This window comes from Lepisma saccharinum, chromosome 6 (assembly GCF_977018435.1).
Source record: "Lepisma saccharinum chromosome 6, izLepSacc3.1, whole genome shotgun sequence".
Taxonomy (NCBI): Eukaryota; Metazoa; Arthropoda; class Insecta; order Zygentoma; family Lepismatidae; genus Lepisma; species Lepisma saccharinum.
Window position 1 is genome coordinate 43,895,153 of NC_139234.1, and position 12,104 is coordinate 43,907,256.

Genomic DNA, 12,104 nt, shown 5'->3' on the forward strand with positions numbered 1-12,104 from the left:
AGAATGATAACTAAGTCCAAAATATCTTGTTTTGATGGATTAATCTTAAGTCCCCATGAGGGCCAGGGCCTATCTTACCTACGGACCTCACTTCTACTTGCCGAGGTGGGAGATCATCTAACCAGTAACGGTGTGAGGTGTGGTAACCCCCCCCCTCCTCCTGAAGTTGTTTGATAGATTATACCAAGGAAACCTACAATACCTTGTAACATATATCATGACAAATCTGGTTCTTGAAGAGCATCTCTCTAGTTATTATATGTTGTCAGAATTCCTATTCTTGAATCTTGGAATCAGACTGAGAATATGTAATCCAAGCTCCGTGTGTGCACAAAATATGTATAATGTAAAAATACTATGTATAAAGATAAAATTATTTGGAACATTAAAAGAATCAGGTTCTCGTAAATATATGAACTTGTTTATGCCAGAAATCCGAAAATATCTTCCTATAGATCAACAAATACATACATTTTCAGTGACATACCTCTTTCTTTTTTTTCCTCGTAGTTTCCGTTTCATCTAAAGCTCACCATTCTTGAATTGCAGGTGAATTTTGGAATAACCTTTTAATGATTGCCAATGATGCTTTCTCCTACTCTTTAATCACATCTTCCCTTAAAATTTATCCTGTCTATTTAATAAATATGCAACATTTATTAACTCAATTAACCAAAACACTATTTTATGTACACCTTGCAAGACTAAAAAAAATAGTAAACTACACTTGTGTAAAGTATTTTCTCATGGAATGACAAATAAGTCAAAAGTTAAAAAAAAAAAGGCAACAAGTTGCAGGTTGTATTAAATATACAAAAGCAATTGTACAAAAATTGAATTCTTTGAGTCGCAGATACATATATACATTATGTAAAAGAAGTGTACATTTAACTGCAGAGCAGTTGATAATGAAAACGATGCAATATCTATGTACATTGAACACTTTTAACAATCTTTGTGCACTTATAACATTATAGCCCTAAGGCTAAGGCAGCATGGGAAATTGTACACCTTGGTAGAAATGTAAATGGTAACAATCTGCCTCATAATCTAAATACCTGTAGAGTATAATTTATTTTACTTTTAACTAAATGTGTATCACAAATACTGTAGTGTCTCTTATTATGCAAATTGTCGAGTGAAAATAAATACAGGAATGGTAAATGCAGCCTTGATGTATAAACAACAAATTTAAATTTTGTTTGCTTTAGGGAGTTTTCAGACTAAAGTGACATGTGACATAGGGGTTTTACACCAGAACAGGCACTTTCCCCTCCAGTCTGTAAAAATGCAGCTTTTAGACTGAAGTGACATTTCACAGGTTTTACCCCAGAACAGGCACTTTCCCTTCAGTCTAAAAATGCAGCTTTTAGATGACTGACATTTGACGGGTTTTACACCAGGACAGGCACTTTCCCTCCAGTCTGTAAAAATGCATTCATTGTACATGTCAACTAGCAACAGACTGAGGAAACGTGATACAGACTATAAAAAAACTGCTCAAACCGAGGATACCCAAGTAACACATGAAACATAAGTTGCTCTGATGAAAATGGTTGCATTTATTTCTGAAGGTTTGTTGCTAGTGAGTGTTGCTCGTCACTTTGGTTTGAAAGCTGTTTACATGTTTCTTCTGTCTATCTCTAAATCTTCATCACGTGAGTTAGTTTGGAAGAGAGCTAAGGAGAAGGAATTATTAAGTGAATAGAAGGAGACATTGCCATTTCAATATTTCCTTGACCTGTGCCAGCAAAGGCCTTTTTCTCCTTTTGAATTCAAAAAAATTACATCTGTTTAGAATTCCTTCTAGAATATACAGGTGCATCTTTGCACGATTTGCTTTCACTGTTGTCCAGGTATCTCTGATAGAAAATGGGCTTACATAATCACAAAACTGTTGCAAATAGCTAAAGCAACCCACATAAATATTCATGTGACATCTAGAAAGAATTTGAAGCAGACATAGTTTTTCAGAATTTGGAATATCATAGCAGGTTTTCAAAAGGAGACGAATTTTTGGAAACTGCTTCACTGACATCGGCCAAAGGTCTAGTGTGGCCTTAAATATCCACATGCTGGAATAATTTCAGAAATAATTAAACTTGTTTAAAATTAATTTTGAATGGTAGAATATCTGGTGCTCAAAATTAAAGGATAATATACAAATATGTAAAAATGTATCTAGGATTTTGTGTTACAAATTAATATTTAATTAATCTTTCTTTGGTATGGAATCAACTTTCCAGGAATTTTCATATTTCACAGGATATCTTGGCTATTAATCAATGCCATTAAGTTTAGAAATTAGATTAGTATTAGGATCAAACTTAATTTTTGGGTCAGTGACACACAATGTTTTTTTGGCAGGTTGGGAAAATATTTTTTTTATTGTTATATTTTTTTCCAAAGATGTTATCAAACCTATCAAATACCTTGCGGTGTTTCCTTGTTGATTTATCCACATTTTGACACTTCAAATTGAGTTTCCTACATTCAAGAAGACATCCGTGTAGAGCAGAAAGCAGTTAAAAACTTGCTATATATTTAACGTGATGAAAATTTAATGATAGATAGGAAAAGCTTGCCAACATAAAAGTCATCAATTTTTCAACTTGTTGAAATGCTTGCTTGTACTTAGTATAAGTTATGTTTAACTCAGGAGTTTGCAAATGGTTACTAGTAAAAGTTATGTTTAAGTCAGGAGTTTGCAAATGGTTACTGTCAAAACTCTGCTTTTTTGTACAAAATACACACAACAATAGTTGTTACATTTCCATCTTGTAAAATGCCGAAAGGAAAAGCACCGACTTAACTGGCCTTTATAGCATTTCTTCAAATATCAAACAAGAAAATGTTCTTACAAGATGTTGGAAGAAGTAGTAAGAAAGAAGTGTATTAACATATTGAGGTATTCGGGGCGTAATCAAGAGTCATAACTGTTTCTTCAGACATACATTCCGATGATGTTTCATTTTCTTGAGTAGATGACTCACCAAGGCCATTTAGCAATGGCTGTTTCACAACATTACAGTAACTCGGTTTCCCATAATGCCCCTGAGCACTGTCAATATCATCACGACCTTCCGTGTCCATTTCTTTGCTTGCAGGAAGAAGTTGCTGTAAACCGACTAAGTCTTTCTCCCTCCAAAAGTTTGTACTTCTTACAGGTTTGCTGTAGGCACTTACACTAGAATCCACAGCCAAGTTCTGTTTCTCCGTGGGCGGGTTGTTTTTCATTTGCATGTTTTGATACGAAGCAGATACACTATCACTGCTGATCGTGGATGAAGTTGAGAATGTACGAGTTCTGGGTGCGTCGGTAAAAGTATTCGCTAACTTGCTCCTGCTGGTCTCGTCCAAGCTCTGTTGTAGCGACCTTGGAACCTCGTAGCCATCGCTTCCTAGTGCCGCATCACTGTCGTAGATGAGCTCCAAGTATTTTGGTATGTCTGGAGTGGTTCCGCTGCCTATGCTTCTTCTGGATGTTGCACTTTGGTTTTCTTCTGGACTTGGCTGTTGTGATGCTGAGATGGGTAAGGTGGAAGCAGTAGACATACTCTCGTCATTTGAATTCCTCTCGCTGTCCTCGGGTGTGTTGTATGGTACTCGACCATTTTGTGGATATATAATTCTGTTCTGGCTTTCACCACTGCTGTTTGTTTTCCAGGACCCTGTTGAAGGATATATAAAATGAAGTTGTGAAATCACAGGTTTCAATTTCGATTACAAACAATAATTTGCAGATTGTATAGCTCAGATGAAAAGTTCGAAAAATTATTTCTAAGAGCTCCTGTTTATAGATTATGGCATGAATGAAACCTGTATATATTATTATTATTATTTGAATGTTAACATTGTCAAGGCAAAGAAATTATTGCAATTATCTCTGACAACATATACAGACATTTTGCTGAAATAGTGAATTGTTTGATTATTCCCACATGGTTAATTTCACTTCTTTTTATAAAATAACAATAATTATTATTTACACAGACATAAATTGTCAATATTCTCTATTGATATTGGGATTTGTTCTCCAGTGTAAAAAGTTATGAAGACACAACAGCAAATTAATCTTAATACAGTAAAAATTCTCAATAACAGACAGGCCAGGGGAAAAAATAAATGTCCGTTATTAAGAAGTGTATTCAGAAAAAAGTGTAGGATGTTACACAATAGGATAAGCATATTACAGTATGTATTTTACAAACATAATGTTGACGACTTCAACTTTTTCCTTTAAAGTCAGTAGTTTGCGTTTCTGTGACATCGTAGCAGAAGTGACATACACTTCTCAAGATAACTAACTAACTCTCTAACTTTCTTAAACCCGAAGGTTCATGGCTGCAGCAACACAGGCCTTCCATCTGTCCCTATCTTGAGCAAGATCTATATACTCTTTTCCATCCCTACCGATTTCCCTTAGGTCCATCTCAACGTTTTCCCTCCATCTTCGTCTTGGCCTTCCTACAGGTCTCTTACCATCAGGTTTCCCAACAAGAATCCTGTAAACTCCTCTTTCCTCTCCCATTCGTGCCACGTGGCCTGCCCACCTAAGTCTTCTTGATTTAATTATTCTAATAATATCTGGACATGAGTACAAATTATGTAGTTCTAAATTATGTAACCTTCTCCACTCACCTGTCTCCTCGTCCCTTTTAGGTCCAAATATTTTCCTAAGGATTTTATTTTCAAATACTCTCAATTTATGTTCCTCTTTCAATGTAAGGGACCAAGTTTCACACCCATATAATACTACAGGCAAAATTACTGTTTTGTATATTTTAACTTTTAGTTTCATAGATATTAAACGAGAAGACAAAAGTTTATGAAGAGAGAAGTAACATGCATTTCCTGAATTAAAGCCTACTTTTTATTTCCTCTTTAATATAATTTTCATTTGTTAATATTACTCCTAAGTATTTGAATTTGGAAACTGGTTCAAAGGAGTTGTTATCAATAATTAGATTTTGATTATTACCTAACACTTGGTTTCGGCCTATAAGCATATATTTAGTTTTCTCTTTGTTAACTTCCAAACCTATCTCTTTAGCAGTTTTGAAAAATATTTTAGCATTATTCTTAATTGTATTCACATCATCCCCCAGTAAGTCTACATCGTCTGCATATGCTAACAACTGAGTCACACCATTTAATTTCAGTCCTTCTTAGTTTCTTTTACCTTCCTAACAGCATATTCTAAGGCAAAATTAAAGAGCAATGGAGATAATGCATCTCCTTGTTTTAACCCATCATGAATTGTAAATTTGTCAGACATATTAATACCCACACGAATTTTACTTTCTGTTTCACTGGTGCATATTTTTATCATACTAACAAGCTTCTTAGGTATTCCAAACTCTACTAATATATTATATAATTTATCTCTTTTGACCGAATCATATGCTTTTTTGAAATCAATGAATAGCTGATGGACATTTTGATTATATTCCCACTTTTTTTCAAGTGTCTGTCTGATGTGAAAAATTTGATCTGTAGTTGATCTGTTACGTTTAAATCCACATTGATAATCACCTATAATTTCATTAGCATATGGTGTTAGTCTTGTTAAAATAAAGTTAGACAATATTTGGTATGTTGTTGAGAGTAGAGAAATTCCACGGTAATTACTGCAGTTCATTTCATCACCTTTTTTAAACACAGGAACAATTATGGATTCTTTCCACTGTTGAGGTATTTCTTCTTTATTCCATATTAAACAAATTAATTTATGAATTTGACATATTAATGAATTTCCACCATATTTAATTAACTCAGCTGGTATTAAATCAATGCCAGGTGCTTTGTTATTCTTTAGCCTTTTAATAGCATCTTTAACTTCCGTCAAGTTAGGTTCTGGAACTTAAGGTTCTGCTGTGTGGACTTCATTTACTTCTGATTTATCTCCTACATGGACATTTAAAAGGTCATTAAAGTAGTTCTTCCATCTATTTAGAATATCGCTTGGGTCAGCTAGAAAATCACAGTCTTTATCTTTTATCAAGTTTACTTTAGGTTGCCACCCCTTTCTAAACTCATTTACACCTTTATATAAATCTCTGATATTTTTATTTTTGCTGTTTGTTTCAATTTCGTTAATTTTGCTTTTCAAGTAATCTCTTTTTTTACTTCTAAACGTGCGGTTAACTTCTCGCTTTATTCTATTATAATTGCTTAGATTTGTATCATCACTTCTCAAGATAACCACAAAGAATACTGTCTACTGTCTGCACTTTTAAAAAGAAATACGTTCGGTGTAACATGAAACAATGTGTGCTAGTTCGAAATGCTGGCCATTGTTGTATTGAATTCCAGGAATTGCGATCGTTTTCTTTCAGGCTGTCCGTTATTAAGAAGTTTTATTTGCATTGGGGGGGTGGATTTCAGTGTCTGAAGTAATATTGCCATTAAACCCCATGTATTTCTGCCAGGGAATTTAAAAATGTCCGTAATTTAGAGGTGTCTGTTAGGAGAAGTTTTACTGTATTGTATTGAAAAAATAAAGATATTTTAAAATGATTTGTTTATAATTAAAATTAAATTATGTTCCTACACCTATAAATATCAATAATAGAATATTTAATCAAATTTAGTATAATTGTAAATAGGTGTGAATTTTTGAACATAGGTGTTACATTGCAACTTTGTCCTTTCAAGAAATTAGTTCTCATCATACAATTTTGCCACAGTGGTGTCAAATTATATCTTCCACACCTCACAGAATACCCAGATTACAGAAAAGAATTGCTTGATTTTGAGCTATACATCAGGTTAAGTTGAACCCTATATTTTAATATACCAAATGATAGTCCTTCCTATCTTTTCCATCACATAAAAATATCCCACCACATGCACAAAATGGGCAATCCCTTATCAGTAGTTTAGTAAACATTATGCAAAGACATTTTCTGCAGTATTATCCAACATAAAAGCAGAATTAGTTGTACCTGAGCTATTATGGTTTTCATCCTCAAAGAAGCCAAGGTTTTCAATGCCACCTAACAAGAAATAAAAGCAAGCATAAATTAACATGCACTAGCACATATCAACATTCTGGAATAATTAGTAAAGGAAGTTAGTAACAAGGCAACACAAAACATCAAAGCTCAATTCTCCTGAGTTAATTAACGTTAAGTTAATCATGCCCCAATACTGAATTAATAATTGAACAAGAACAATAAAACACACACATGGGTTAAGATTAGATAATATGCCACATACAGTTACTTTGTTAGACATGACTATGTAGTCCACATCTGCTAGTTAGTGAATTTTGTAATCTCGAAGCATATGATAGTTTTGCAGAATAAATTAACCCTTTTTAACATACTTATTAGCAAATAGCATGCAGTGTTAATTGGACATTCATTGTCTCCAGATTTTACTTCTACATTTTCTAACACTAAATTTCAAGAGAGCACATCTTCTATCAGAGCTGTGGTTTGGTAGAGCATCCAGTTATCACGTGGAAGACCATGTATGATAGCTGGAATGGGTGATTTAAGGTGGGAATATTTTCCAGCAAAATCCCTGCATGAAGAGGCTCTAGGTTTCACCCAGCCTCTGATAAATGAGTACCTGTGGGCATAAAGGCAGTCAAAGATGGTGCTGAACACATCACATCCAAAATTGGATGAGACTGAATGTGTGGGGTTCCCCCACCCCATATCCCTTCATAGCATGTTACACAGAGTAGCTTTACCATTTTTTTCATCTTCTATCATCTTAAGGTGAACATTTTTTTTTAGTGCTGAGGATCAAACCTGTGATCTGATCAAGAGAGAAATTTGGTCATCTAATGTGAGAGAAGGGCCTCTCTTGAAACATAGTAATTACAATATACAGTATGCAAAAATTTAGACAATGGATCAGGGTCTTGATTTTGTGGTGTTATTTGTCCCAAAATCCACATTTTTATTTTAGCACACCTTTCCGTCAAATATACATAAAATCATACCATCATTGGGCTTTTTAAACTAGTATTTTAATTTGTATATCACATGGCCTAGGCCTGTTCGTGACAGTGCCATGCACTGAAAACAATTTTTGAGAAGAATTTTCCATTATTTCTCACATGACAAATACCAATGTTACAACTTCCATGTAATGGTAGGTGTGCACTCAATCTTCCACCAGAACCTTGCTGCTTTGCTCGTTGACGCAAAACGTTCCAATAGAAGGTGTCAAATCGTGAGAAACATCCATTTACACGTGGTTTCATGTATCTGTCAGAATTATTCCATGTATAACATGCATCATAATTTCCTTTTGGAATAAAATTTTGGAAAATGAGCACGTTATACACACGCAAATGTGGTACATTTTATTTCTTAAAGCCTAAAACACAAAGAAATGATGTATCTTCACAGTATTTTGTTTTTGTTTTTGTAAGAGCAAAATGTGTGAAATTCATGAAAAAGGCCACAATTTGCATTTCATGCAAATTATTCATTATTTTGTAATTTTGAATGCACGGAAAATGTGTTTACATTACTGCACATACAAAAGCATTTTTTCCAACAATTAACATTTCGGTGTTATAGCATTTGCAACACTATTATTCTGACAACTAGTATTAGCAAGTAGTAGAACAAAACAAAAATAGGGACCATGCCCAAGCCTTGAACAAATAATAAACATTTAATATGTCCATGCTATTGTACCTACCCCATACAATAAATATAAATGGTTGACCCATGAGAGTTGTTAGCATAATAAGCCAAGGATCCTGATGTGCAAATGCAATCTGAATTGCAACAAAATTTCGAAACTTACTGAAAACATTACATATTGATCTAATATTTTCCTTTTCTAACACACTCTTACTTATGAATGACTATTACTTCTGATTTTTTTTATCCATCTCTTTCTGCTTCTTGAAGTAAAATGGCGTCGAAAAAATTATTATCTTTTACTTGGTCAAGAATTTAAACTGCTGTAAACTCTCCCCCACCTTATCTTTCCATAACCACTTGTGAAAATAAACAGATGCTCTTTTCACATTTTCTGTAAGACAATCATCAATTTTGAACTCAAAATTGAAATTTGCATGCATTTATGGCATATGTGATAAGGAAGATGACTTTATTTCTTTAGAGTTGATAATGATGCAATGCAATGCACTTGTCTCATACATGTATATTAATATTAGCATTCTTTGACTGTAGATGCAATAGTTTCATGCTAATAGTTGCTATGTAGAAAAAAAATGCAATCCAATTGTCCCTAATGCATTATCAGCAATATAAATGACTGCCTAGAATGAAAGATGCTATATGCATTCTCTGTTAACTTGTCCATAATCAGAAATGTAAAAAATTACAAAGTTTCTTTAAGTCAACTTTACGCTCACATAGGTTAATCAGGACTGGAATTCGAACAACTGTGCATAGTTCCTGCATCAGAGATCAAGCCAAGGTCCTCTACATTACAAGGTGGCAAACTGTATGAAGGAGGCCCAGAAATGAAAGGAAACTAATTACTTATGTAGCCTAGATAATGTGAATGCTCCTATCTGAAGTGCTCCAACAAACTGAAGGTGTATACTGAATGTCTCTTTGAAACAATCCTCAGATCTAATTCTTCTAGTAATAAATCAAGTATCATTTACAAATATGTAAGTGATATATATAGGGCTCGGGAGTTAATGACCTAAAACATGTAAAAAATGACCTTAAAATTCTTAAAAAATTACTTAATAGTTTAAAAATAATTTTCACTGAAAATAAAAGTTTGATTTTTCATAAATATATGAGACAGTAGTTGAATAATTCAATAAAAACCCGTTGTTTGGTGCTTTAAACTACTGAAGCAAAGGGATAAAAGCAATTAAGTGCTAATGTAGTTTTCTTTAATTTTACTTCAAGGTTACATAATGTACACTGGATGTACAAGTCATACATCTCCTTTCAGAGTGGACCTTCCACAATACAGTAGTCGGCCAGCATCTGCAAATACGATTAACACAATTGTGTTCGCATAAATCAGATTTTTTTTTTTAATATTGTGACTAATTTTACTTTAAAACCACAGATTAAAGCGATAATAGAGCAGAGGCCACCAAGGGAACCTCAAAGTACGCTTCACACAAAGTATTTCAAGTTTTCTGGAGGAAAAATAAATTTAGCAAAATAAACTAATTGCCAGACATTTCAGTTAAAATAATATTGTACTTTTCCATTGACCTTATCTTCGATTAATGGTGAATTTGCTAAACGGACCATGTTAGGAAATTTAAATATGTAAGTTATGCTATCAAAATGCATTTAAAATTCACGAAACAATGAGGGAGGAGGAAAAAAAGCCTCAAAAATGAACAAAAATACAATAATACGGCAAGAAATACTGACAAATGACCTTAAAACCAAAAAAGGCCAGAAAATGCAAAAAAATGCAACATAAAAATTATGTTTTCTGCTTCTAACTGAAGGGAAATGGACTGATATCAGGTTTAGCATTGTTTTCAAAGGTTCAGAAAAAAAGATGATTTGTTATCAACTTCCGAGTCCTAATGATATACATATATAATCTTTAAACTACATTTAAGTGCCTCCCCAATCAAACATCTTGTAATCAAGATGTTCCAGTATCGATACCTAGTGGAGGCATATAGTCATTCAGATCCCACTTTATAGGTCCAGTCCTGATTAGCCTATCTGTACATAAAGCCAACTTAAAACTCAAACTACAATTAAAATGGTAATAATTATTGAATCTTCATAAACTTCTTGCTTGCCCTTTTTTTTAATTCTTTTTCTATGGATGGAAATTCAGGGTAGCTACTCACCATGAATTCCAGGAATTCTGCGTGAATTATTTGTTCCGAGAATTCTGCATAAATTCTGCTTGAATTTTTCTCCGTAGACGTAAAAAATTGAAACTTTTATTAATCCAAATCCCATTGAATTTACACAAATTTATAAATGCCCTGATGCAATTTTTTCACAATTTAGTTTCAAATTTTATCGAGGAAGGGAAATAAGGCTGTGTGGAGAATAACACAAAATTCTCTCAATTATTTTAATTTGTTAGTGTCCTTTGCAGAACATCTAACAGACGGAAGATAAGATATATTGAGGTTGATTTGGTAAATTTCAGTTTGAAATTCTTATGCAATTAACAATTCTTCATGGATTTGTATATCCTGTAACATTTGTGACTTGTGCTTGCAGATATATTTCGAGTCTGAGTGTGTGAAATGACACCTAAAATGGAATATTTTAAATTTATATACCGTTTAATTGAATTAAATTAGAATTTTTGGGCACATTGCAATAACACAGACCCTTTATATTGTTAATTTATTTGTGTATTTAGGTGGTGAGAGGCTGTAATACGTAATGTTGAAATGGAGAAAACATCTGCTTGTACCCTTGAATTTTTGGTAAGTTCACCTTGAAAACCAGGAATTATACTTGACTTTTATCATGGTCCTAGAGTGGCCACCCTGAAATTATGTTCAACAAAAACCCTTATGGGTACCCCTTTTCCTTATCCTCTAATCTCTAGCTGTGTTGTGGTATCCTTTGTCTTATGAAAGGATATTATGTTAGAAAAAGAGAATAACAAAATAATGTGAAACAAAGGCAAGCCACCACATGTTAGCATTTCTACTTACCATTCCTCGTTCTTCCAATGTAATGACCATTATGCACTGATGTTAAGGGTGCATTTACTGATTTTTCCTTAAGGTCCTCTAATATTTCTAAGCAATACTTAAAAGTTGGCCTATTTTCTGGATTGTAGCTCCAACATTTCATCATCAACTGGTGTCTGAAGAAAATCACAGATACGTATTATTAGTTGTCTGCTATTACTATATCGTACACTAATAAATAGTGTTGATATATGTGTACATATGACCATGAATTTGAAGTGAAGATTTCTAAAGTACTGTACATCTGAACTAGCTATATGAAATAGCTTACAGCTTACTAAAAATTTATGTGGAAAATGTGACTCAACCAGGGATGAAACCTGGGTCTTTGACATTTCATAGCAGTGCCCTATCACTGAGCTAGCAAGCCAACCTTTAGCCTCCCAACAACCATTTCCACAACTTAGTCCTGTAAGTCACAATTTCTTAACATTAAGTTAAACTGGAT

At 33.5% G+C, this 12,104-nt stretch overlaps 1 protein-coding gene across 4 annotated transcripts in view; it reads right to left on the reverse strand.

Annotated features, from left to right (window-relative positions):
- Positions 1-770: 770 nt before the first annotated feature.
- sev (receptor protein-tyrosine kinase sevenless) overlaps positions 771-12,104 on the reverse strand; it is a 157,334-nt gene continuing 146,000 nt past the window's right edge. For 3 of the 4 annotated variants that reach the window (XM_083123832.1, XM_083123834.1, XM_083123836.1), the window contains 3 exons: positions 11,618-11,772; positions 6,948-6,998; positions 771-3,671 (listed from right to left, as the gene is read on the reverse strand). In XM_083123832.1, coding sequence (XP_082979958.1) covers positions 2,896-3,671; positions 6,948-6,998; positions 11,618-11,772 — 982 coding nt within the window. In that variant the 3' untranslated portion in view covers positions 771-2,895. The remainder of the gene's footprint in view (positions 3,672-6,947; positions 6,999-11,617; positions 11,773-12,104) is intronic. The other variant, XM_083123833.1, reaches the window with a different exon arrangement.